The following is a 27934-nucleotide window of genomic DNA, read 5'->3' on the forward strand; positions in this document are numbered from 1 at the left end:
TTGTGTGGTCCTCTGAATATCTACCACCAGTGTCCCTTCTTGTTTTACATTCCTTTTCTCCAAGTGCACAATACTCTCGCGAGTCTGAATTCCTGGCGTCGTATAAACAGCAGAACATTGTCAAAACCCAGGCAATTCCGAGAAGGAATGTCACGAATCAGAGATATATCCTGTTCTCTTAATTTTTTTATAACAAAATTCGAGTAAAAGTGGGCCTAGAAAAAACTGATTTATTATAGTATTTCTAAAACCACAAGTCACAAAATAATCTCACGTCAGGTGAAAGGGGAAGTGCAATTCCTGACGTCACCGTCTATGTCACCTAAATTTCCGCGAAATTAAGAAATAAAGTGAAAAGACACAAATATTAACTAATCATTACGTGTATCAATATATACATAAATCATTCTGCATACGAAAACTTCTATTTAACAATAATATTTTAAAATATGAGTATTCTTGACTGTAAAATCTCTTGTCACACGGACATATTCAACAGGGAGGTTTCGATGGTGACCATAAAGTCTTGATGACTCTGACTTGGCTTGGCTTGATCAGTCTGAATACTTGAGGGCTGTAAACTTCAGGCTGAAGTTTTAGCGGAACAGATTGCGTATTGTGAAGTCTATCTTGAAGCGAAGAACCAAGACACGTTGAAGTCAGCAAACGTGAAGTGAAGTCCTGTTACATTCAACTTTGAGTGAACCCACTTTTTATCGCCTGATCAGTCAGGAAAGTATAGAACTTTTCAGGACATTATGAAGCAACTGAACACAGCGCGGGATCGTCTAGCACAGCCGGGGATCGATACAGAAGTCCGAATCAAACGTTGTATACAGACATAAACAGAACCAACTCGAATATCAATATTGTACACTGTTAATCTATTTCACTAAACCTATAGCCGCTAATCGGCACTAACAGGAGACTTAATACCCAATGTATGTATTGAAATGAAATTGATGTTCAGGCCAAACTCCGTGGATTCGGAGGAGCATACAGTATATATGCCAAGGACGCCGTAGCGATGTAGGTTTGAGATGAGAGGACCATAGCAGTCAATAAAGTAGATTGTTGTAAAATTTTGGACGGATTGAAATGTTTTGCAAATCACACGCTGGTTCGAGCCCCTTCGTTTTCCTCAGTGGTCCCCTAAAACTCTGAACAACATACGAACCTGTGGGAAATGTCAATAGCCAGACACGTTGAACCTATTTCGGTGAGCTTTACACACGATGAATCTATTGAGAACTACATGAATCTATTGAGCTTTTTCCAAACTTGTGCCAGATCAATCTTGAAAAAACACGTAAGTTCAGCACCCTGAGGAAAGCGAAGGGTTGAATAATTAAAAGATAGCTCACTCAACTCTCATTACGCTTTTAGAACCCATAATCTATCTAACGCTCATCGCACATCTTTGTTTTTATAACATTTACGTTGGTAGACCTTTTGGTCGATTTACAGCCCTTCATATTTCCTTCTTAGGTCGCCAACATTGCTGTAACCCTTGTTGGCATAGGTATACGATGGTGGTGCGAGTCCTTCCAGCCCGACATTATAGTAATTAGAAGCTGCTGCCCCCTGTCCTCCATAGAAAGCCTGCGGTGAGCTTGGTCTTGGCACCTCCTGTCCTACATGGTAAACAGCTCCTTGTTCTCCATTATAAACAACTTGCGGTGGGTTTGAGGTTGGTCCTTCCCGCCCAAGGTTGATGAAATCTTCCGACCGGTCTGGTGAAGGTGTCTTCTTCTTCTTGCAGAGACAGACAAAGCCAACGACCACTGCAATCAGAATGACAGCGCTAATACCAACAAAGATGAGTATGATCGACAGTGTCGAAGGCGAAGGTTCGGTTGCAATTGCAATCACATCCCCATTTGAAAACTTGTTTGGAAGAGTCATGGAAATGCTGATGATGTTTGAAGGATCGCCCTCGTTTCCCACTTCATCTATGGCACGGATGGCTAAGAAGTATGTTGCGGTCTTGCTGTAGTCAGTCATGTTTATCTTATGCGTCTCTTTTTCACCAGCATTCTTCGGGGTTCCTTCCAAATGGATTCGAGAGCTGTTCTCAAATCGTTCACTGATCTCTTCAAAGGTTCCAATGCGGAGGTCATAAGTCATGTCTGAAGAAAGGAGCACCATTTACGATAAAATTAATGGACAGGGCTCAGATTGCCTAGATCGCAGTCTTCCGTGCGATGTCCACGCGACCGCTGATGTCAAAGTTCTGTCGTCAGCGCACGATTGAAATGTCTACTTTGGCCAATGATAGAGTTTCAAGAAGCTCACGACATAAGTGACAGCAAATGATGACCAGATAGACCGGCCTGGCCCGTCCCACTTCATGTACAGTGGATCGGTGTCTATTTCGATTGGCTAATGACCAGACTGCTCGCCATTGAAGCAGATGAACTATATCTCTTTTTCATTTCTGTTATTTATATGGCTGAATGAGACACATTTTTCGCATGTTTATACCAACAAAGCATTGAGTCTAATAGCAGACAACAGCATTTTAACTTACTGCTACTTTGGCTGACGTCGTCACCAACAGCAGTCCAGTTCAGGGTCACCTCGACCTTTTTGGTGTCCAGGAGGACAAGTTGCAGGTCTCTTATCTGTGGTGGGGGTAGGACATCCACTAGAGTGGGGGAAGATGGTAAATCGACTCTCAGTTCACCAGCGCTCGCAACGCGCTGTATTGGCCCAACCGTCTGGTAAGTGGTCACAGGTTCATTGGGGCCTGTGGAGAAACGAATTGTCCAAAGTTGTTGTGCTATTAGAAACAAAACACTATATCTAAGCCTAGAGTCAAATAGATATGTTTCAATAAGCTGAGACATTTTACCGACATGCTGAATCTCTGCAAACTCCTTTGAGAGTCTCTTTCATTGATGTGGAGCAATTTCGAGGAAGAGGCACTTCTTGCACACGTTGAAGCATATAGTGCGGTTTAATCCTTATTATGACAATATGAACCGAGATGTAAATTTACACTCAACACTGAAGTATCTAAAATCTAGTTTGCATAGACCTTCATATACATGTACTGAACTTTGCAAGTCTCCAAGGGCAAGTCTCCCAGGGCAAATCTCATTTTCTAGGGAAATCTTCCGGAAAACAAACATGCGATCTCTCTATGCGAAAATAACAGTTCCCGGTGACAAATTTTGTTCAACAGATTTACGACAATTTTCCTACCTGTTCCGATGATGGGTGCACCAGACGCATTGCTGTACTTGGCAATCTTGCCCGTGTTCTCAGAATTATCAACAAGTATGGTGACACTGTAGCGACCCATCTCGTTTAGCAGGAACCTCCCGAACTCAACTGAATAGACGCCATCATTTGCTTTAAGGTCAATGCCTGGAAGATATCATACAAGAATAGCAGAAGGAAACTATGTAATGGTATTTTTAAAACTACTTCAGTGATGGGCAGAGAGGAAATATGTCGTGCCTCTGTCCTCACACACCATCGGACTCGTGTCAGTAGGATGAGGGACTCTGCCGGCCATATTTCGGAAGGAATCATCGCGACGTTGTCCAGTCAGACTCACTTTCGGTTGTTTCAGATTGGTAGCTTGGTGATTTGGCCATCGCTCACTTTGGGAGTGGTGTTGATCTGCTGTAGGCCGAGAGGTTCTTCCGACCATGTTTCGATAGCAAAAATGCGGCTGACTATTGGCATAGTATCAGTAAGCAGAGGGGCTCTGCCGGCTATTTCGAGATGGTAACTTGACATTTCTGACCACTTGCTTGATATAATTACATGTATATTAGTATAAAAGCAGCCTAGGTATTCTGCCAGCCATAGTGCATATAAGATGTCAGCGTCTGTCGTATTTCAGCGTAATGAAGTGAATAGAATGACAAAGTCATATTAGCGGTTTGAATGCAAAAGAGGTAAGTCGAACACATCTTTATTCTTTTCAGTACCTACCAAAGCCCTTGTCTTGGAGATTCACATGAACAGTTTGCAACAGTCCGGCAATACGGCCTGATATAGCTGCAGTAACTTTTAAGCCAATGACGGGGACGTAACCCCTGGACACCTTAGGAAGGAAATGCAATCAGTATTAGCATTTATGGAGTCAGATGATACAACTCATACAAATAGGCTTAATGAAGGCGCAGAAGTAGAAAATGTCCCGCCGAAAAAAATATCCGGCCCCATTGTATTTTGACAGATGATGGTTTATGGTTCTGAGCCTATAGTATTGTTATCTTCCTTTGCTGTATGTATATATGTTTCTTTGTAATCAGAAATTGCGCTGGCGCAATCCCTGTTTGTTTGTCCCGCGGTCAGGTCAGTTTCGACCGGGAATTTCAACTGTGTACAAGCCTTGTGAGACTGGAGCTGTGTGTGTTGACAATAATATTATACGTGTGTTTATCTCTGGAGTTCGTGTTCTGTTCCGGGAACCCAGCTCCGTACACGAATACTAGCATCCATCAAGCCGGAGAAATCGCAAGCTCTCGCGTCTCTGCTTGATGAAATTCACACCAATGAAGGAGCCAAAGTCATGCGTGCCGCAGCCCACCAGCACTCAAGAACGAAACCCGTTTCAAAACGATCAGGATTCAAAACAACACGAAATGAAAAGCAGTGTCCTTTGTGCAAGGAAGCGAACCGCCCAGGTCAGAATCATTTTCTAAGTGAATGCGTGTACCTGCCCGACTCTGATCGCAAATTCATGCTCAAATCTCGCCAAGTAACCGGTGTACATGACCATCATGCAACACGCATAGTCGTCTACAGTGGAGCTACAGGCAGCATGATTAGACTTTTGACAACCAAACGCCTTGGTGCGGACATTCGTAAAAGTTCTCAGTCGGCTCACCAAGCTGATGGTTCCTCACCTTTAACAATTGCAGGTGAGACAACGCTGACTTTTGTGCGCGATAAACACGAACTTTATTTTTAAGGACTAGTTGTAGAGAACGTTGATGTCGAAGTGCTCGCGGGAACACCCTTCATGGAATACAATGACATTACAATCCGTCCCGCAAAACATGAAGTCATACTCTGTGACGGTACCACGTTCGTTTATGGCTCTCTAAGTAGGTCATCTAGCCGACACGCAGTACGCCAGCCCAAATTATCCGCGCGCCACCCACAGCAACCACAGTTTGGCCTGGTGAATTCATGGAAGTTGACATTCCAGAAATTATTCCTAAAGATTCTGAATACGCACTTGAACTGCACGGACGGGCAACCGATTTGCAAGGGGAAATTTGGCCATCTCCTCGCATCGTAACTAGCGTTGCCGGAAAGATTCGCATTCCAAACCTAACCGCAGAACCACAAGTGGTCAAGCGTAACGAACACTTTTGTCAAATCCGCCCCGTATTTGTCCCTGAAGTCGACCCAAAACATTACAATTTCGAGACTAACCAACCACGACCTGTACAAACTGAAAAACACAGCGCTAATGTACAGCTTGACCCAAACAACATACTGCCCTCAGACATCAGGTCTAAATTTCGCGCCGCCCTGAAAGAGTATGACGATGATTTCAACCCCATGTTCACTGGCTATAACGGCGCCTCTGGTCCATTCCAAGCCAAGGTAAACATGGGTCCTGTCAAACCTCCTCAGCGCAAAGGCAGACTTCCTCAGTATTCCCGCGATAGGCTGACGGAACTTCAAAATAAATTCGACGAACTGGAAAACCAGGGGGTATTTAAACGACCAGAGGACATTGGCGTTTCAGTAGAATACTTGTACCCATCCTTCCTTGTGAAGAAATCTAACTGCAACTTTCGCTTAGTAACCGCATTTGCTGATGTTGGACGCTATAGCAAACCCCAACCCTCCCTCATGCCAGACATTGACTCCACACTTCGACAGATCGCTTAATGGAAGTATATCATAACCACTGACTTGACCAGCGCTTTCTATCAGATACCACTATCGAAAGAATCCATGAAGTACTGCGGAGTCGCTACTCCTTTCCGTGGTGTGAGAGTCTACACCCGATCAGCTATGGGCATGCCAGGATCAGAAACAGCACTGGAAGAGTTAATGTGCCGCGTCGTCGCGATGATCGCTGACGATTTGTATAACGGGGCGTCACGCCTGAAGAATTACTACATACTTTCAGAGGTTCCTCCAGGTTCTTAACGTCAACCACTAAGCACTCTCCGCTCCCAAGACTAAGATTGTCCCAAAAAGCACGACAATACTAGGTTGGATCTGGTGCATAGGTACACTTCAAGCCAGTTCTCATCGTGTAGCCACGCTCGCCTCCCGTAGCTTACCCGAAAAGGTCAAAAATCTTCGATCATTCATAGGTGCATACGAGGTCCTAGCACGGGTCATCCCAAACTGCACCTCCATACTCTCTAAGTTAGACTCAGCCACAGCTGGTGCTCAATCTAAAGACCCTATCAAGTGGACAGACATCCTTCGCGACGCTTTCCATGCAGCACAGAAAGGGATAATGACCAGCAAAACCATCAAGGTACCACGAACTGACGATGAACTCTGGATTGTGACTGATGGAGCATTCCGTGATCCTGGCATTGGAGCTACCCTCTGTGCCACCCGCTCTGGAAAAACTCACATCGCTGTTTTTTTTCAGCGCCAAACTGACCTCGTCTACCTCTTCAGTGACTACAATAAGAACTCGACTCGCGACCGCTACTTAGTCACAGAATCTGACGCAAATTGGGGTAACATACGCAAATTAGTCGGCAACAGCTACGAAACGCTCCACATCGCGTCAAGAAATCTGAATGTTACAGGGTAACTGCTAAACTGTATAGAGGCAATGACTACCAATGCCTTAGGGAGTAAAACAACATAATAGAATACATTCGTTCCCGGTCATTCTATCGTCATCCTGACCCTCAAGGGTTGGATCTACTCCGCCGTCCCGGACTCCGTTACACCAATAAATGAGGGGAGGTAACGGGCCGATTAACTCTGGTGGTTCAGACTGTCTATCGTAGGACACTCAACTTCTACACATGTCTAAATCAGCCGCAGTCTATTACCGATGTATCTTCTTCTCGCCAGCATGCGTGGTCCTCCTTCGCAACGATAATACCGATCAAGACCATGCTAGGGTGCGAACAGAACCGATCGTGAGTGAATGACGTGGCTGAGAATTCGACGCGACCAGAGACTCCCGTGACCCGTGACCTCCTGTCTGATACTGACCAGGTTGTTATTCATGTAGAAGGTCAGGGAAGAAAACGGCAATTTCGGTGCTTTCTTGCCCGACGATAATGTGTATTTTAATAAATCATATTCGGTAAAGAAGAGAAATAACTAATATCAAAATCAAAATATTAGAGAAATAATTAAAAGAAATAATTAAAATTATTCCTCTGATATACCGACATCTGTATGTTTAGCAGAGCTCTTTACCTTCCTACTGATGACTAACACAAAGCAGTTAGGTAATGAATGATGATGCCGATAATGTCATTGATATTCTGTTCATTCCGTGTTCGTCTGAAACAAAAAGGCAACAAAAAAGAGTATACCAACCTGAGCAAAAACAGATGTCTGTGCGGCTGGACCAGATGCGAGGTTATTGTTGTCGTCTCCGAACCAAGACTTGATACTGATTGGCGCAGCATCTTCCCCTTCGCCAACTGGCTTCGAGAGTACGTTTACCAAGACTGCCGTGTTAACGTTTGAAGCTACTGTATAATTCCATTCACCTTTCTGAAGTAAAAGTTAAATGATACATGTAAAATAGAATCACCGTCTGACATTCTGTGCCAAGTGGTCCATTTATCAGAATACTCAGCACTCCTGATTCGTGCTGATCAGCAGCGAAGTTTCTCGAACTGCGCCTCTCAGGCCGCCTGCAAGTGTACATTTTTTTGATGTTTCTCATGTCCCAGTATGCTGAATTGCGAATGCAGCTGTTACCGCCAATGTATTGGATGGTGGGGGGGGGGGTCATTAGCAGTTACGTGTAGTGCAGCATATCCCACAAAGCATGAGCTTACCATTGCAGTTCCAGGAATGTTTATCTGAATAACCTGATTAGTCCTGTCCTCTCGATACTTCGCGATGTCACTCTTGTCGATGACTGACCTATCGGGACCCTCGAGATGAACCTCGACCACAGCATTATGAGACAAATAGTTGAATGTGATTGTAGTGTCCTTGCCAATGGTGAAGTCGATAGCAAATTTACCCTGAAGTCCTTTTATCTTTTCCAAATTCTTTGCAGAACTCGCGATCTGAAAAATGATTGGACGTATATATCACAAAATGACAAAGTCAAATTCTAATGATAATGAGTTCAAATCTTTGGCCCATCTTGACACACAAGCCCTGAGATCCTAAGACCATTCCTATTATCTCAGACGTTTCTAGGGGATTTTTTACGTTGCAAGGCAGGGTGCGTGGGAAAGATTAAATCCTCGTTTGCAAAAAAATGCAGAGATTGTTTCCTTACATTCTGATCATCGATCAAGCCAAGTCCAAGATATTCTTCACATGATATTATGATGCAATTCAACGTGTTCAATGGGGTAGTTGATAAAGCTTGGAATCAGTGAAACCTTGGAACCAGTGATAAACCTTGGAAAAGTCAGTACTAAACCGTGGAAGCACTGTGCAAGTACCGCGTGAAATCGGGTGCGTTCCTTCCACGATTTATACCCTTCCAACTGCCAATCTCGTCCCAGCTGACTTTATTGATAGCAATTTGCCAGTAGTTTCAGAAACCACCTTTTTGTGGAGTATGACGTCATCATGGAATGCATTTGAAATGCGTTATTGTCGTTAAAAAATAAACTTATATTCATGACGGGCCGCAATTGCAAATATCTAATGATTTCTTTTCAATGAATGCAAAAGAAAGGTTTTGTGATTGTTATGTATTCCATATACTAAAATAAAACGTTTTTATTAGAAGAATCATTTTGTATATATGATGCTCTGATTAAGCTTGGTAGATAGGACAAACATGCACACGGGAATCACTAAAAAATGTGTCCGCTTAGAACTGGTGACATCACGAAAAGATATCTACATCCCTCGATGTGTACATGAAGATGTACGAAATCGCTCACAGCGAAGGAATTTGTTCACATTTTTCATCTCCAAACCCGGCTAAAACCTTCGGTAATAAACCTTCATCTACGTTTCTTGTCATGTTTAAGATGATGTACGGATAAGTGCCAGCCGGTACTGCATGATGTAGTCAATCTTCTCTGTATCACCATGTATGATCACACCGCTCCGTAGCTCAATAGGCCCCGTGTGGTGGCGTAGTAAGCGGAGCGCTGATTGGTGCATATTATGGGTGTGTGGTGGGCGTGTCGTGACGTGCATGCCCATATTTGGGAGATCATTAATGTACACTGGAGGCGAGGTATGACTGGGTTGTTCTAAAATATAGATTATTGAATCGGATATGCGACTGATTTCTAAACTACCGTAAAATTCCGATCTGATCATGTAAAAATAATCTCCAAATATTGATTCGTAACCACCTTAGGTTCCAATGGCATTATTTCATGTTTTTATGCATTTTTAGGACTGATTCCAAGGTTTATCACTGGTTCCAAGGTTTCACTGATTCCAAGCTTTATCAACTACCGTTCAATTGGGATTGCCGATGGGTGGGCAATATTCACCCAAGTTGTCCGATGAGGTGTCCTTCATGTCCTATGGACGGTCTTGCCCCACCTTAACGAAGCGCACTTAGATCCGTGAAATTAGATTATGTGCGTTCATATTGTAAGGGTTCACCATGCGGTAGACGCCCAAAGCGATAAGATATGACTTACCGTGACTGCTGAAGAACTGGCTGTTCCCTCGCTTTCGATACCAGCAATGGCAGACATTGCATTGAAAAGATCTGCCGATGTTGCACTGCTCGTAGAGAAGAAGAATTGTCCTCCCGTCCTTCTGGCTATTTCTTCGAGGACTGGATCAGATGCATCGCTGTATCCGATTGTATAGAAAGTTATTCCATATTCATTGGCCGTGTGGATAAGAGAAAGTGGGTCTACACCACCACCATTCTTGCCATCAGTCATAAGGATGACGCAAGCACCCTTAGCCCAGGTTATACCGCCAGGTGTTGATATCAGTAACTGCAAGAAAATCGGTTGACATTAATACGCTGTATATCCGATTGCAAGTTATTCCCCATCTATTTGCCAAGGGGATCAGAGAGAGTGTATTTAAAATACCATCACCATTCTTACCGTCAATCATAAGGACCTAGCACTAGCACCCATTGGTCGTGCTATACATCACCAGATGTTGATGTCTGAACATCAACTTCCGGTGATCAATCGATTGTCATATAACCTTCTGTGTCGGTATATTTGATCTTATTCATTAATCTGTGTGAAAACTACCGGGTCGATTATTCGATGGTACCAAACTAGGTCGGCTTGTGCAACGAACCACGACACCAGGGCCCATATTCATAAAAGTTCTTAACTTAAGTGCTATAAAACCCTAAGTGGTCAACTTCCCAAAGTTCCCCACCTAAAATGGGATTCATAAAACTACTCAGCGCCCCACTTAGCCAGGTTGACCGCTTAAGTTTGAGTGCAACACTTATCTTTCTTCAAACGACGCATCAGGTACCCGTGTCACATTTCTTGTTGATTTCTGCCTATAAATTATATCATTATTCATTGATCGTGGGTGTTCAATAGTGCAAATTACCAATCATTTTTCTGTACACAATTGCATCGTCGTTGCCCGGGGATGTTAGGGTTCAAAAATGGCGTCATAAGCTATAAAGGCCGCAATGGATACCCCTAAGGATGACCTCATCCCCTTCCCAACGTCTCATATTATCTCCACTCATGAAACGAAGGTCCTAGAATCCAAATACTGTAGGCATTCGATCGACCAACCTGATAATACCGTGAAATCGAAGAATATGATAATAAAAACAGATAATTAAGGAGTGTCATCTTGTTTCAGAAATTTGGATTTAGGTTGTTACCTTCGCAATTACTCGACTCGTGGTTGGTTTGGAAATGTTGACAGTATCACCACCTGTTTGAATGATCCGCAAGGGTAAAAATTGTAAACCGGAGAGACGCAAGCAGTTTTAACTCAGGAGGCAGCGTGTAATTCCTCCTAGTTTCCGATTCGTGGTCATCCCTCACAAGAATAATGTTTGCCGATCAAACCGATATCGCTGATATAATTACATGTATAAGTCGTTTTAGAAGTCTTGTGGATGGAGGCGATCACGAAAAACCCTTTTCCTGCGAATTGCACGCCTGTGTGCAATTTCATGTTGCCAAGCCAACATCAACAAACTCATCTCCGATGAGCGCCGTGCTAAAAATGAACTGAAAGAACCAGTCCACTTAGAGTTAGGACTGCCCCGGCGGTGTCTCAAATCTAAGATTCGATTTGAGTGGGCAACCTGACTTAAGCATATTTATGAATATGACTTATTTTAAGTAAGTACCCCACCTAAACTTAAGATGCATTTTAGGTGCCCCACTTTGACTTTAGTGGCTTTATGAATACGGGCCTGTTTACATTGAACAGTCTATTAAATGGATTGGGATTTATTATTTCTGGGATTGGGCATATGTCTACCAACACCAATACCGGTACTGCCCCTATCAAATGATCTGCGACCCACGGTCAAAGTGGAACAAAAGTTCATCACCACGGCTCTTACAGTCCATAAGGTCGACTCCCGGTACAAAATAAGATAAAACTCCATGACAATGGTCGTAATCACTAAGAATTTCTAGGCCCGGTGCACATTGATAGATAGCGCTAATTACCCCAGCAGTAAAATAGGCCTAGATAGTGACCCGGGTCGCTACGTAGCGCCCCGGGACAGATTGTTTGGAGATAGGTTTGTCCCGGGGCGCTACGTAGCGGCCCGGGACAGATTGTTTGGAGATAGCATTGTCCCGGGGCGCTACGTAGCGGCCCGGGAAGGGTTGGATGGAGTTGGCGTTATACCGGGCCGCTCCGTGATAGGTTGTCGGGAGATTGCGTTGTACCGGGGCGCTACGTAGCGGCCCGGGTAGGGTTGGATGAAGTTTGCATTATACCGGGCTGGTCCGTGATATGTTGTTAGGAGGTTGCGTTATACCGGGTCACCCGGGTAGGGTTGAGTGGAGATTGTGGTATACCCGGGACGGTTTGTTCGACAACGATGCTACCTGTGGTTGGAATAATTTTATTAATGATCACCTTGGTTTCTTTTGATGATTAGTTAGCCTAAGACCGCAGTGGGGTCTCTAAAATGCGCTACCGGTTTCACGACAAATCATCCGAATTCCGTAAATATGATATCAAATCGCATGCAGACACAAGCTAGACTTCAGACATACATAATTCTGTAGCCTGGATAAAAGATACAATGTACATGTGCATGATGTACATATATATTGGCCTGGCAAAGTCATGAAGTATATGCCTTGCTTCAGAGATGTTATGGACATATTAGGTCATTGTCATATGTTCTTTCCTCCGTCTGGATTCTCTCTTGGGATGAGGCACTGCTCTTGATAGATCTACTACATGCCATCTCAACCAGGATAGGTTTTACCAGGCCTACCCCCTCAGAGGAGACTATCTATGCAACTGCAATGACGAACAGGGACATCTTCTAGAAGGATTCTCCTTTGGGTTGGGGCACTCCGCCCTTGATAGGCCTACTGCATGCCATGTCATCCACGGTGTGGGTTCTACCAGGCCTGCCCCCATAGAGGAGACTATCTATGCAACTGCAATGACGAACATGGACATCTTCTAGAAGAATTCTCCTTTGGCCTGCCCCCTCAGAGGAGACTATCCCTGTAACTGTAATATCGACCAGGGACATCTTCTACAAGGATTCTCCTTTGGGTTGGGGCACTCCGCCCTTGATAGGCCTACGTCTGTTACGGATCAACTCTGAAACAGTTTCAACTCTGAAAGACACCAACTCAACTTTGAAACTGCATCTCTGAAAGTATGAAAGCCTATGACCGCAGTGGGTTCTCTAAAATGCGCTACCGGTTTCACGACAAATCAACCGAATTTCGTAAATATGATATCAAATCGCATGCAGACACAAGCTAGACTTCAGACAAACATAATTCTGAAGCCTGGATAAAAGATACAATGTACAATCATGTTCAAAAGTTTATGGACACCAGTTTTTGCACATTTTCTCAAAAACGGCTAATCCTATTGAACCGAAATTTTCACCAATGGTGGAGAATCTTCTTGGCTATCGAATGACGTGATAGTTGATATCAGGACCAATTGCATAACAAAGTTATTACATCATTTTGAGAGGCATCTTTTTTTACCATTTTGTTAATCAATTTTTCAAAACCAAATTTACCCTACATTATATCTTGCACATTGCTAAGACTTTCTGTGAAAAAAATTGGATAAATCTCATTTCGGTTTTGAGATATATCGAAATATCAAAATTTTGATATTTTGATATTTTGATAATTTGATATTTTTGGGTTTTTTGCAACTGTATCATTGAGAAGTCATACCCAAATAATGAATGGCACCAATTTAGCACAGCTAGCAACTAATATTGCTGAGAAAAGGTGGATACTTGGTAGTATGAAAATGTTCATATTATAATTTCAAGATGTTCCTTTAGTTGAAAATCAGAAAAAAATCACCATTCATTCAGGGGACATGGGTACTACTAGGATATATCGAAAAATCAGAAAAATCTCAAAATTTTCAGAATATGGATAAATAAAAATTTTGATATTTTGATATATCATGAAAAGTAAATGATATTTTCAAATACTTTCTTCACAGAAAGTCTTAGCATTGTTATCTGTATGATGCAAGATTTATACTTCGAGTTAAAAAATCCATCAACCAAAAAGTGAAAAATAGATGCCCCTCAAAAGTATGTAATAACTTTGTGATGCAATTGGTCCTGATATCAACTATGATATCATTCGATAGCCAAGAAGATTCTCCAACATTGGTGAAAATTTGGGTAAAAAAGGATTAGCCGTTTTTGAGAAAATGTGCAAAATCTGGTGTCCATAAACTTTTGACCATGAGTGCACATGTGCATGTAGTACAAATATATTGGCCTGGCAAAGTCATGAAGTAATAGGCCTCGTTTCAGAGATGTTATGGACATATTTATTAGGTCCTTGTCATCTGTTCATTCTTCCGTTCGTTTCATATTTTCTTATTGATTTTGAAACCTTTCGTCCTTATATGTTAATGTATTTGGAACAAAGAGATTGATACCCTGTTCACGGATGTGTAACAGCGCACTACTCCATGACTTGTGTAGGCCTACTACTGTACGTGCATGCGTGTGTGCACATACAGTCTGTTGATGTACACACACGCTGTGTATGCCCTATTCCTAATTGACTCCTTCCCGCGCTCGTCACCAAAGCAACCCCAATTAGACATAAGGAAGTCCAGGCTTCATTCGTAGATGTTCTTATCAAAATTGCCGAGCACTACCGAAGTTGGATGGGATATAGCAATGCAGCAGGCGGGTGGGAGAGGGGGGGGGGGACTCTTATAAATAGGCTAGGCCTAGAGATAGGTTGTGTCGTGACATGTCCTCGGCGACTGTTGTCTCATCTTTAGGCCTACTCTTGGAATAAGACCCCAACTGGGTGAAACACGAGGCCTACACCCCCTGCCTTATGAAGTATATAGGCCTAAATGTTGTGACAATCCTCACTGTTAATTGTCTCATCTCTCCGAACTATGGGTTGTGACGTGTCTCCAGCGACTATCCTGATAGGCTAGGCTACTAGAGGACACCAAATTTGGTCCTGCCTAATATTATTAACATCATTATCCGCATCATCATCATCATCATCTTCCGGTAGGCCTAAATGGTAGGGCGCAGTTTGCGCGTTATTAACCATGAAGTAGTTGCTCATTACGCAGACGGTGCACAGACGTTTATAAAATCTTGGTCGGTGCGATTAAAACGATAAAATCTGGTGGTTAAAATAGTTGTGGTCTACGCAGAGCTGGAGGCTAGGGGTCTTGGCAGATGTTGTCGCTTCTGGGAGGGTGTTCCAGCTTCTGATCGTTCTGTGGAAGAAGGATGATGCCTCTTGCTGGGTGGTATCTGTCCAGGCCTCGGGTCCTCGGGTCGCCCATGGTGATGGAGTCTGGGGCGACGAAGTCCACGAGGCTGTGCCGGATATTGTAAAGCACTGTAGTGATGCCTTCCTTCTCCTCTCTTTGAGTGTATCCCACTGTAGGGTTTGGAGTTGGCGGGTGACAGATCCTGGTCTTCGGTCTCTGTATTCATTGGTGACAAAAAAATCGCGCTGCTCTTCGTTGAATTCGCTCCAGTAGGTCGGTTGTGACTGCCCTTTTTACGACTATCTGCATCTTAGTAAGGACACCTTGGTCTTGCCTATGTAGGACACTGTCAGCAGCACAGCAGCAGTATGTTGTTCTTTGCGATCTGTCTCATCTTGGTAGGCCTAACCCCTGTGGGGGGTATGATAGCATAGGTTGTGACATGCCCTTTGCGACTATCTGTCTCATCTTGGTAGGCCTAGCCCCCCCCCCCCACAGGACACATTGGTTCTGTCTATGATATTATAGGTTGTGGCTGCCCTTTGCGACTATCTGTCTCATCTTGGTACAGCATGACACATTGGTCCTGTCTATGGATATTATAGGTTGTGGCTGCCCTTTGCGACTATCTGTCTCATCTTGGTAGGCCTACCCCCTCCCACAGGACACATTGGTTCTGGCTATGATATTAAAGGTTGTGACATGCCCTAGCTTTGCGACTACTGTGTCATCGTGGTGCAACAGGACACCTTGGTTCTGTCTATGATATTATATGTCCTTTGCGAGTCTGTGGTCTCATCTTAGTATATAGAACACGACACCTTGCCCTGCCTTTTATCAAGGGTTTACATGTCCTTTGCGACTATCTGTTTCATTTTGGTACAATAGGACACCAATCTTTCATACCACATTATGTATGAGCATGACATTTTTGAATGACGAATCATCTTCACAACGAATAACAAGTAGGGCCTTAAATGTCATTTATTTGTCTTTCATTTGGTGAAAACTTAATCTTATCACAGTCATACAAAGTTATGTTATAAGCAGAACACTAAAATGCTATTTTCAGAAGATTTTGTATCTGGGCTGAAGCATAAAAGAAGTGCAAACAATCATCAGTATTTCTACAGAAAAACTCCATTAAAGTCATCTTTTATACACTACAGTGCATGCCTAAACCTGTCCAAGATGGTAGCCCAAAAGAGCCTATAATAATACACGCTGCTTGGTTCAAGGGAAGCTGGTTCCAACAAACACAATAATTAGGCCTATATCCAATCTTAATTACACAATCGCGTGGCATACACATGGGTGAATGCAGGCCTTTTATGTAATCCCCACGCGTTTATTAAGCGGTCGGGGTGAGGAACTGGGTTGCTTATTGGGGGTCGTGTGTTGGCGTCCTGTACTATAGGCCTACCTAGCTATAGGGTATAGGCCAACATGGGCCCCTACTGAACATTATTTCGTCTCTCCTCATAGGCCTATGCTTCATGATATATCTGTAACAGCCCCATGTGCATTAACAAGATGAAATAAATTGAATTGTACTATGCTTTACTATAAGAAAACACTTGGTGTTTAATATCTCTGTGAGATACAAAATAATAAACCAAATAATAAACCAAATTGATAATAATCCGGTACTGTATCTGATTCATTTAGCCAGAGCCATTCTAAACAGTTATTTAGAATGACTCTGATTTAGCCCTGTGGATCCGGTGTAAAAGTAAAAAGTGTCCCCCCTGGAAAAAGTGTCCGGCCCTATTGTATTCTGCAATATGGTTCTATAGAGACCCTGACCGTCAATAGCTCAGAGATTGAAGCGCATAATAGAATCCTTTGTTCCCGGACATTTCAATCTAGGACATTTTAAACTTCTCACCGGCATGAAAATACTGAAATAACATTCATTTTGAGGAAAGGGGGCCATTATCAAAGGCCCCATTGTTTTCAGGTATAAAGCGTACGCATTAGGCTGTCTAGACTGCTCGACTAAAGCAGCGTCTCAATAGTCCCCACAGAAACAGGATGGGGTGTATGTTTCAGAGAGAGACGAAACACGCATATCTCCCGGGCATACATTTGTCCCTGGTAGATCGAGATGGCCTTACAAGGACAAGTCCTGTGGGGAGGGGGGGGGGGGGGCTAGGCCTACCAAGATGAGACAGATAGTCGCAAAAGGCATGTCACAACCTATGATATCATAGACAGAACCAATGTGTCCTGTGGGGGGGGGGGGGGCTAGACCTACCAAGATGAGACAGATCGCAAAGAACAACATACTGCTGCTGTGCTGCTGACAGTGTCCTACATAGGCAAGACCAAGGTGTCCTTACTAAGATGCAGATAGTCGTAAAAAGGGCAGTCACAACCTATGATATCATAGACAGAACCAATGTGTCCTGTGGGGGGGGGCTAGACCTACCAAGATGAGACAGATCGCAAAGAACAACATATTGCTGCTGTGCTGCTGACAGTGTCCTACATAGGCAAGACCAAGGTGTCCTTACTAAGATGCAGATAGTCGTAAAAAGGGCAGTCACAACCGACCTACTGGAGCGAATTCAACGAAGAGGAGCGCGATTTTTTTTGTCACCAATGAATACAGAGACCGAAGACCAGGATCTGTCACCCGCCAACTCCAAACCCTACAGTGGGATACACTCAAAGAGAGGAGAAGGAAGGCATCACTACAGTGCTTTACAATATCCGGCACAGCCTCGTGGACTTCGTCGCCCCAGACTCTATCACCATGGGCGACCCGAGGACCCGAGGCCTGGACAGATACCACCCAGCAAGAGGCATCATCCTTCTTCCACAGAACGATCAGAAGCTGGAACACCCTCCCAGAAGCGACAACATCTGCCAAGACCCCTAGCCTCCAGCTCCGCGTAGACCACAACTTTTTTAACCACCAGATTTTATCGTTTTAATCGCACCGACCAAGATTTTATAAACGTCTGTGCACCGTCTGCGTAATGAGCAACTACTTCATGGTTAATAACGCGCAAACTGCGCCCTACCATTTAGGCCTACCGGAAGATGATGATGATGATGATGCGGATAATGATGTTAATAATATTAGGCAGGACCAAATTTGGTGTCCTCTAGTAGCCTAGCCTATCAGGATAGTCGCTGGAGACAAGTCACAACCCATAGTTCGGAGAGATGAGACAATTAACAGTGAGGATTGTCACAACCTTTAGGCCTATATACTTCATAAGGCAGGGGGTGTAGGCCTAGTGTTTCACCCAGCTGGTGTCTTATTCCGAGAGTAGGCCTAAAGATGAGACAACAGTCGCCGAGGACATGTCACGACACAACCTATCTCTAGGCCTAGCCTATTTATAAGAGTCCCCCCCTCTCCCACCCGCCTGCTGCATTGCTATATCCCATCCAACTTCGGTAGTGCTCGGCAATTTTGATACGAACATCTACGAATGAAGCCTGGACTTCCTTATGTCTAATTGGAGTTGCCTTGGTGACGAGCGCGGGAAGGAGTCAATTAGGAATAGGGCATACACAGCGTGTGTGTACATCAACAGACTGTATGTGCACACACGCATGCACGTACAGTAGTAGGCCTACACAAGTCATGGAGTAGTGCGCTGTTACACATCCGTGAACAGGGTATCAATCTCTTTGTTCCAAAAACATTAACATATAAGGACAAAAGGTTTCAAAATCAATAAGAAAATATGAAACGGACGGAAGAAAGAACAGATGACAAGGACCTAATAAATATGTCCATAACATCTCTGAAACGAGGCCTATTACTTCATGACTTTGCCAGGCCAATATATTTGTACTACATGCACATGTACATTGTATCTTTTATCTTATCCAGGCTTCAGAATTATGTTTATCTGAAGTCTAGCTTGTGTCTGCATGCGATTTGATATCATATTTACGAAATTCGGTTGATTTGTCGTGAAACCGGTAGCGCATTTTAGAGAACCCACTGCGGTCATAGGCTTTCATTCTTTCAGAGATGCAGTTTCAAAGTTGAGTTGGTGTCCTTCAGAGTTGAAACTGTTTCAGAGTTGATCCGTAACAGACGTAGGCCTATCAAGGGCGGAGTGCCCCAACCCAAAGGAGAATCCTTGTAGAAGATGTCCCTGGTCGATATTACAGTTACAGGGATAGTCTCCTCTGAGGGGGCAGGCCAAAGGAGAATTCTTCTAGAAGATGTCCATGTTCGTCATTGCAGTTGCATAGATAGTCTCCTCTATGGGGGCAGGCCTGGTAGAACCCACACCGTGGATGACATGGCATGCAGTAGGCCTATCAAGGGCGGAGTGCCCCAACCCAAAGGAGAATCCTTCTAGAAGCTGTCCCTGTTCGTCATTGCAGTTGCATAGTCTCCTCTGAGGGGGTAGGCCTGGTAAAACCTATCCTGGTTGAGATGGCATGTAGTAGACCTATCAAGAGCAGTGCCTCATCCCAAGAGAGAATCCAGACGGAGGAAAGAACAGATGACAATGACCTAATATGTCCATAACATCTCTGAAGCAAGGCCTATACTTCATGACTTTGCCAGGCCAATATATATGTACTACAAGCCCATGTACATTGTATCTTTCATCCAGGCTTCAGAATTATGTACTACATGCACATGTACATTGTATCTTTTATCCAGGCTTCAGAATTATGTATGTCTGAAGTCTAGCTTGTGTCTGCATGCGATTTGATATCATATTTACGGAAATCGGATGATTTGTCGTGAAACCGGTAGCGCATTTTAGAGACCCCACTGCGGTCTTAGGCTAACTAATCATCAAAAGAAACCAAGGTGATCATTAATAAAATTATTCCAACCACAGGTAGCATCGTTGTCGAACAAACCGTCCCGGGTATACCACATCTCCACTCAACCCTACCCGGGTGACCCGGTATAACGCAACCTCCTAACAACATATCACGGACCAGCCCGGTATAATGCAAACTTCATCCAACCCTACCCGGGCCGCTACGTAGCGCCCCGGTACAACGCAATCTCCCGACAACCTATCACGGAGCGGCCCGGTATAACGCCAACTCCATCCAACCCTTCCCGGGCCGCTACGTAGCGCCCCGGGACAATGCTATCTCCAAACAATCTGTCCCGGGCCGCTACGTAGCGCCCCGGGACAAACCTATCTCCAAACAATCTGTCCCGGGGCGCTACGTAGCGACCCGGGTCACTATCTAGGCCTATTTTACTGCTGGGGTAATTAGCGCTATCTATCAATGTGTACCGGGCCTAGAAATTCTTAGTGATTACGACCATTGTCATGGAGTTTTATCTTATTTTGTACCGGGAGTCGACCTTATGGACTGTAAGAGCCGTGGTGATGAACTTTTGTTCCACTTTGACCGTGGGTCGCAGATCATTTGATAGGGGCAGTACCGGTATTGGTGTTGGTAGACATATGCCCAATCCCAGAAATAATAAATCCCAATCCATTTAATAGACTGTTATTGAAAGACTCTGTCGACATTTAACCTTGCACGCAGACTGTGCAATGGGTTTTACCACTGCCCATTGTAAAAGGGGGACGAGAAATGCAGTTACATACAATGCCGTAGTGCAGTTATTATGCATACGAATTCGCTGAAACTTGGTATTAATTGTACAAAAATGTATTTCCATAACTGTCAACACAACGGTAATGCTAACATTTATATTCAGTGCGCTTAGTATTTAGGCAACAGGATATTTTTAAATTTCAAATTTCAATTTTAAATTTCAAAAAGCCTCCGCAATATTTGCTGTCGCGTCAAGAGACTGGATATCGATCTCTCGCAGAAGGGGGAGGGGGAGGTGCGCATAAGTGACAACCCATTATCTCTGTTGTGCTTCAATATAATGATTTTGATATTAATGGCAAGCAACATGTGAGGCATACTTGGTTTCTTCCAAATTTTTTCAAAGGTGTTTTCATTTTTAATATCGGGTGAATAAAAAAGCGCGCTAATAACTCCCGATACGTTACTTCCTCGGTAGTGAAATTTGCTCTATACATGTTTATCGGTGTGGTATTTGCACACTTTATTCTGAAAAATCGGTAATAAGTTTTTGCTTACAGAAATAGCATGTTGCATTCCAGTTCCAATACGAGTTCCCCCACCGGCCTCTCTTGGAATGTAACGTGTCACATTTACTCTGTCTGCTTCACTCTGTATCCTAGTCATGTTTAGCCTAGTTTTCGGTGAACTTGCAAAGGTCGCAATGCCAACGTAACTGTCGTTTCTTATAATATTGAGGATGAAATTGTTTGCTGCCTGTTGCATCATCGTTATGGGACGGCCCTGGAAAGAGGATAGAATAAAAAAAGGCAAAACAAAACGATTCTTCTCGCCGATGGCTCCACGAAACGAGTTTGACATTAATCATTACCGTAAGGTGGCATTGTATAGTTGGAACGAATAATTTGCAGATAGCACAATGCTGGTGTGCAGTTGACAATATACTGTGTCGTTGTTTCGATATTTGGTGTCCTTCGCTCAAGATTTGGTCAACTTTTATTAACAAACAAACAAAATGCTCTTAGATAATCAAACGAAGGACACGTTTTTCTTGACAATTTGCACTTTCACAGTGCAACAAATAATACACCACTGACACTTACGATCATACTCCCCGACACATCAATCAAAAAAAGGACCTTTGTCAAATTGCCACGCTGAATAAACCTGAAGGTAGGGGTGGTGTCCAACTTCTCGTTAACATTTGCGGGATTATTGTCTGTAATGGCAAAAATGTACATGCATTTGATTCTGATGGTGAAATATACACCTAAATATTCCTGCTAGAACCCATAATAATTTAATTAGCCACATTACTTGAGAATGTGATATAGAAACCCAAATTGAGGTCAGAATTCTAAACTTCCGAGATTCCGTAAGCAGCAGTGAAAATACGTATGTTAGACTTTGTATTAGAACCACCTTAAATGGCGGGATGTCCTCTTTGGCGTCAAGTTTACGCCACATCCAAAATAGACAGAGAGCTGAATCTGCTGACGCTGTTGTGATGCAGAGGGGCAGTGTTTATTGCCGATCTTAACAAATTGAGAGATAAATTACAATATGAAAGAAGGAATTTGAACGAAATCATCGAATATCTTTGTACGGTTTGAGATGTCTTGATATGTGAAATTGATTGTATTGTTTTGTCAAAGCACCCTTGCACTATGCACCATCTGCACGAGATTGTATACATCTCTTAGTATGAAATAAACATAATCAAACCATCTAGGATTGGGGAAGATTTTCTGCCGAAATTTGTATCAGATTTGATTTTGAGAAGTGCTTTTGCAAAACCACGATGACGTCTAGGCATGTGATTAAATGTTTCTATAAAATAATATGTGAACTTGACTACTTCTATTATTTTCAAATATTGCTGTTTATGTTACATACTGTTTTTGAAGTCAACGCTCTGCCGCATTACTTCCCAAGCGCTCATTCTCTTGCATATTGAATTCTGATTATTTGGGGCTTTCTTGTTGTGTACAATACTTTGATCATCGAGGGTACCATCGTCACAGAAATCGTCGATCTAAAATACAAAAATAGGTACATTCATGGTCTAGTTGTCTGTCATAATTGGACGGCATTACCTCGCGACACTGTGTTGGTATGGGAGACTTCACCCAAACAATATGTTTTTCAAATTTGATAAGTCATGCTTCTTATTACCTTCAAGCTTTTGAAATAACACATACAAAAGGGTCAGTCTTGTCCGTTGGCCGCGGCGAGATATTTTTTACGGCGGTAACGGAGACATCTTCGCTATGCTGCGACACCATACAGCCCTGGCAATGCCGAGGAATAGTTATCGCCGTACATTTATAAGAAAACATAGCAACATTCAGCTCGAACTACCACTATTGACAGATTTACCTCCTAGATCTTTGGAGACCCCCCCCCCTCCCCCTCCCTCTCTATACTTACGTTTTTTATAAACTGCATGTACATGTAAGATGCCGTGGTGGCCTTTTGATCAAGATCCGGACTGAACCGGCAATTCCCGTCTGGAAGACCTGTCAACGCCGAAATCTCGCAATTTTCTTTGGTTAACTTGTCACGATGCTTCCCAGGAATGCTGCTGTGGCATCTGATAAATCAAAAGGTTAACGAAAATTAAATTCCTGATCGCGAATTGGGAATCCGATTATAGGACCCAAAATCAAAAGGGGCTGTGAGTCCTGAGTTGTATGTGTCACCGCTGAGGGGATCGGATGGTTGTTTATTCATCATTTAGGTAGGTCAATTTCTGAGGAAACCTATCACGAAACGCGTACAAAAATAGGGAGTTTTGAACGGCCCGGTTAAAGCATAAGGCGGGAATTTGCTTCCATTGATAAATCTTAGCAGTTTCGATTTCCCATCAAGTAGTTGATTATGTGAGCTTGGCATCTGGGTAACATTGCATATCGTTGCATAACATTGCTAACTCCAGAACTGCATAAGAGCAAAGAATCTGTCTTTGATAAGAGGTAATCACCAATTTGGCTATCATTAGGCCTGCTACGTTCAGCTAGTATAAATAACGATTTTGTGCCATGACTAGATCTCTTTAAACCTTTTTAGGAATGGGTCGTGTAGAGTGAGATCATTAGCTTACCGGGTTGGATGATATGTCCCTTTATCGACGTAATAGTGGGTTGAGGTCGGGTACTCGTCAAACAAACCCCAACGGAAATGACCCCATTCATGAACGAGGGTTTTACCTAGAAATTATATCCAAGGGAAATTTAGATGAAATGCAGAGTTTTGTTTCTTCAAGTTACCTTGGCATTTACTTTCACGTTACCTCACATTACTTGGCATTGACCTTCAAGTAACATTTGCAACTGCCTTCAAATGACATTGACACTCGCAATTATCTAGCAGATATCCAAGAAGCACCGGAGTGACCTGCCAATTCTCCGGGCCCTGCAAGCACATAAGAAGGCAAAAGCATCCGGTCAGAGTGGCAACTGTCCAGAGATAATGAAAGCTGAAGAAGCTGACATTCCAAAACTGTACCGCCAAGCCTTCAGAAGATCTTGGACCCCGAAATAACGCCTCAGAAATGGAAATAAGTAGCTTCATCAAACACAAGCAAAGAAAGGTACGAGGCAAACTGTAACAACCGATGGGCGAGGCATCACTATGACACGCTAGATTTTCAGCTGTATAATCTTGAAGTGCATTAAATCTGCAACAGATGTTCTCATCGGGCAAAAACAAACATGTTTAAGGCCTGGCGAGTTTAGCATCGACCATGTTTTAGCTCTAAGACAAATCCTGGAACATAGTATGCTGATTGGAAAATTAGCCTTCGTCGATTTCTAGAGCGCTTTCGACAGTGTGCACAGAATCAATCACTTTGGACGATATATACTACCAATATTAAATCTAGATATAGAGGCGATGAGATGACAGACGGTTTCCCCATCGGTACAGGAGTGACGCAGGTTTGTATAAGCTTTTCCGCTTTCTTTCAACACTTAACTGGCAATTGACTGACTGATGACGGAAGCAACTAAAGAAGAAAGAAGGTGTATCAGGTGGACCCTCAATACATTTCTTGAAAATCTGGAGTACGTACTACATGTAGAGGATCGATATTGACCTGCTTTGTTCCCGTCACCAGGACATCCTCGAGGAAAAAGGCACACTCCTTGGGCTGTAGCGCTGACTGAGAAGCTAGGTTATCTGAGTTAAAACCGAAGGTTTCATATCAGGATAGACCGGGATGAAAGTGTGACATTGGATGATGACCTCTAACTTAGTCGATAAGGGATCAAAACTGATACCGAACATGATGTAATGGTTTTGTCACAAAACATCACGAGGGTGGTGCTAAAATGTTTGCCTATGAAGGTTTTGAAAATACGGTGTTTGGTGAGACAACCAACTTGACCAATACCGGCAGTAATCCAGTGTCAATTTCTATTATGAGAAACCCCTCAAGCCAATCTTCCTGATTCAGTCTTTTGTACCAAAACCAAAAGCAGTAATGGTGCCTTACTTTAACCGCTGCCGCCAGAACGAGACACAATGTTTCATACACTGTAAACAATTCTATATCGTACCACGGTCTTTGAAAAAAATATTGATCACTTACCAGGTGGGCCATACCACTTTGTAGCAAATTCCACATCGGTGAGGAACTTGGGCGTGAGGTGAATGTACATAGCCTGCTTTCCACACAAGGCATATGTAAAAGCATACGGGGTGTCACCGGTTTTCGGGTTCGGTTTTGCAACGCGGAGTGCAGCCTTTACGTAGGTCTCATCATTGCTTGCTGCTTCATACTCCGGTTTGTTCTTCCATTTTGCTGGCACAAGAATTGTAATGTTGCGGAAGTAGGCCCTGTAGCGAGTAGCTCGGTACATGTAACCAGAGCCATCCGTAAATATCGCCTGGAAAACAATGTAAATGGTGGGAAAATGTGTGGATAGTGGGCAACAATACATGTTGTGAGAAAGAGTGAAGATTGCGTAGGCAAAAGATGGTCGGAAAAGCAAACTCTTTAATATGGCAGTCATCAGTACAGGTGTCCTCCTCATAGCACATGACCGGAACTCTATTTCTTGATGAAATCCTTTCGTTTCAGCTTGAATTGGACACCATTGTCGCCGAATGTGCTGTATTCGCTCATTTGATTATTACAAAAGAGAGAGAAGATGATTGAATGTCATGTCTGCTTTGGAAAATGTACATATTGTAGACGAGAGCACAGATGTTAGGCACAGTAGATGAAGAACCAACGCACGGGCAAATGGTCAGCAACAAAATACAGCTAGTTGAAAAGAGTAGGGTCGATTGTAGGCAACAGTACAGATGGTGGAAAAGAGTACAAGTGGATGGCTGCAAAAGCAATTATTGTGGAAAAGAGTAGACAGAAGGAGTAGTACAGATGGTGCATAAATACAGATGGTTGGCAACAACAAAGTTGGTGGGCAATCGCAAATGGTCAGCAACATTACTGATGGTGGGAATATCATGTATGATCATCAATTTAGATGGCAGCAGTGTATACATACCGTGGGGAATAATGCAGATGATTGATAAGAGTACAGATATATACAACAATACAGATTGTGGTTAACAGATGGTGGGTACCAGTACTAATTGTGGGCAGCAGTATGTAATAATGGTCCCAAAACAGTCCAGAGCGAATGGCAACAGTGCAGATTGTGGGCAACCGCATATCTGCTCGACAACAGTACAAATGCAGATGGTACCTGTAATGTTTTCCTACAAAACTGCCGGGTATACGTCCATTGACGACAGTTCCTATGGATCCCCATTTTTGTACCTTTAAGTCTTATGGAGTCGTTAAAGGGACTTCAAGTTTGCAATCCAAAACACAGTAACACAGCCAGAGGCTTGCGTGTCAAGAGGGCTAATGAAAGAAAAAGCACTTATGGATTTAGCTTCATGTCCATTCATAACAAATTGGCAATTCATGTACCCTACATTTTATGTGTGGGAAAATAGAAGTCATGCCAAAAATACGATGACGGAAGAAAATATTGAGAAATATAATGATAAAGCAAGTCAAATGCATGAACATATTATGTCATGTGTGTGTATTCAGCAGTCCATCGACTTGTGTTTACAAAATCGGCTTTATAAGTATCTTTAGCATAGTCGTTGTTGCCAACCCCCAGAAATCCCATCGTGAACGCCTGTCTCATTGTTCGACCTCTTGCAGCGATGTCGACCAATGAGACAGGCGTTCACGTTTATGTTTCGGGGGCTTAGCGAAAACTCGCTATTTAAGAAATTATATACCGGTATCAAGAACACGTTTCTATTTGGTTCCAGCTACAATATTTGCGACATCTGATATATAAATTTGATTTGTTTTCATAAATGTGACCTTATTGGAAACCTTGATAATCATGATGGTGCAAGCCTTTCTAATAAGTTTCTCAGGTGAATCCAAAAAGCTATTAATCAGCCGATCAAGTACTTTTTATCAATCTGTTACAGTCACATATTGCGGGGATCTGATATCCGGTCTTTTTTGGCGAATAAAAACTACTGCATGATACACACCTGGAACTGGGTAGCAGAATGGGAGGCCTGAGGTCCATATTCAACGCAATTTGAAATGCAGTAAAACCTCTCTATCAAGAACCCCCGGACTAAGAACTGTTGTCCTTAATGTAGAGGTATCCTAATTAGGGAGGTCAAACTGAATGGAAACATCCAGTTTGGGACCAACACTAGTGTCCTTGATAGAGAGGGTGTCCTTCTTACAGAGGTGTCCGCTAAGGGAGGTTCCACTGTATACAACTTGGCAAGCATGAGATATATTTGTTTTTCATCAAAAAATGGCATCCAGCAGGAGCGTGACATCTCCAACAACACAATCGAAAAATCATTGAAACAATGCACTAGAACAGGGCGTGACCACAGGCCAACACCGGCGTAAACCGTGATTAGAGATCAGCATAGATGTAGGACGACAAGCGGCGGCGCATAATGGCAAGCAAGGGTATCATTCTCTTGGTGATGTATATCCCACGCCCATTTAAACGGTGCCTCTGAAAATGGGACGAGACCAATTCAGCCTCATCTGGTTTTGCTTCCTTCATATGGTTTTTCTGCTGAGTGATGTATGTCGAAGTAATTTTGATAGTGTTAGGCCCTATCTGCGTTAGAAGATCAATTTTTAGCGCAGAATCTACCTTGCACAAGGCTGATTATTTATTTTGTTGTTAGAGTATGTAACCGCTTCAGCAAGAACCTTTACCTTTATTCTCTTAATTATCTTCGGGTCTTCGGGCACCGAGTCTGATATAGCGACCAGCACGTTCTCGTAGCCATTGTTTCGGAGAATGATATCAGCCGAAAAAACATGTACACCCTCCAAACAGAGAAACAGTAAGATCGAACCCACTGAGGTCTTCATCGCATGCTA

At 43.2% G+C, this 27934-nt stretch overlaps 1 protein-coding gene across 2 annotated transcripts; it reads right to left on the minus strand.

Moving 5' to 3' along the window:
• Positions 1-367: 367 nt before the first annotated feature.
• Positions 368-27934, minus strand: LOC135496695 (calcium-activated chloride channel regulator 1-like). Of its 2 annotated transcripts, none has more exons than XM_064786162.1 (14): positions 27767-27934; positions 25124-25421; positions 23636-23741; positions 22963-23125; positions 22429-22567; positions 21636-21751; positions 21091-21315; positions 9771-10079; positions 7977-8213; positions 7507-7686; positions 3949-4060; positions 3208-3372; positions 2531-2749; positions 368-2129 (listed from the first exon to the last, which is right to left on the minus strand). In XM_064786162.1, the coding sequence occupies exons 1-14, from the start codon at positions 27923-27925 to the stop codon at positions 1462-1464; spliced, it is 3096 nt and encodes a 1031-aa protein (XP_064642232.1). In that variant the 5' UTR covers positions 27926-27934; the 3' UTR covers positions 368-1461. The 2 variants fall into 2 exon arrangements, with proteins under 2 accessions (XP_064642232.1, XP_064642231.1); XM_064786161.1 differs by having other exon boundaries at positions 2531-2782.

The sequence above is a fragment of the Lineus longissimus genome, chromosome 12 (genome assembly GCF_910592395.1).
Source record: "Lineus longissimus chromosome 12, tnLinLong1.2, whole genome shotgun sequence".
NCBI classification, from domain to species: Eukaryota; Metazoa; Nemertea; class Pilidiophora; order Heteronemertea; family Lineidae; genus Lineus; species Lineus longissimus.

Excerpts from the sequence above, each read along its gene's own strand:
- LOC135496695 (XM_064786161.1), bottom strand. The coding sequence starts at position 27,925 with ATGAAGACCTCAGTGGGTTCGATCTTACTGTTTCTCTGTTTGGAGGGT. Across the intron at positions 8,214-9,770 it reads CCAGTTCTTCAGCAGTCACG|ATCGCGAGTTCTGCAAAGAA; the intron begins GTAAGTCATATC and ends ATCATTTTTCAG. Across the intron at positions 2,783-3,207 it reads TGCACCCATCATCGGAACAG|CACAACAACTTTGGACAATT; the intron begins GTAGGAAAATTG and ends TGTTTCTAATAG.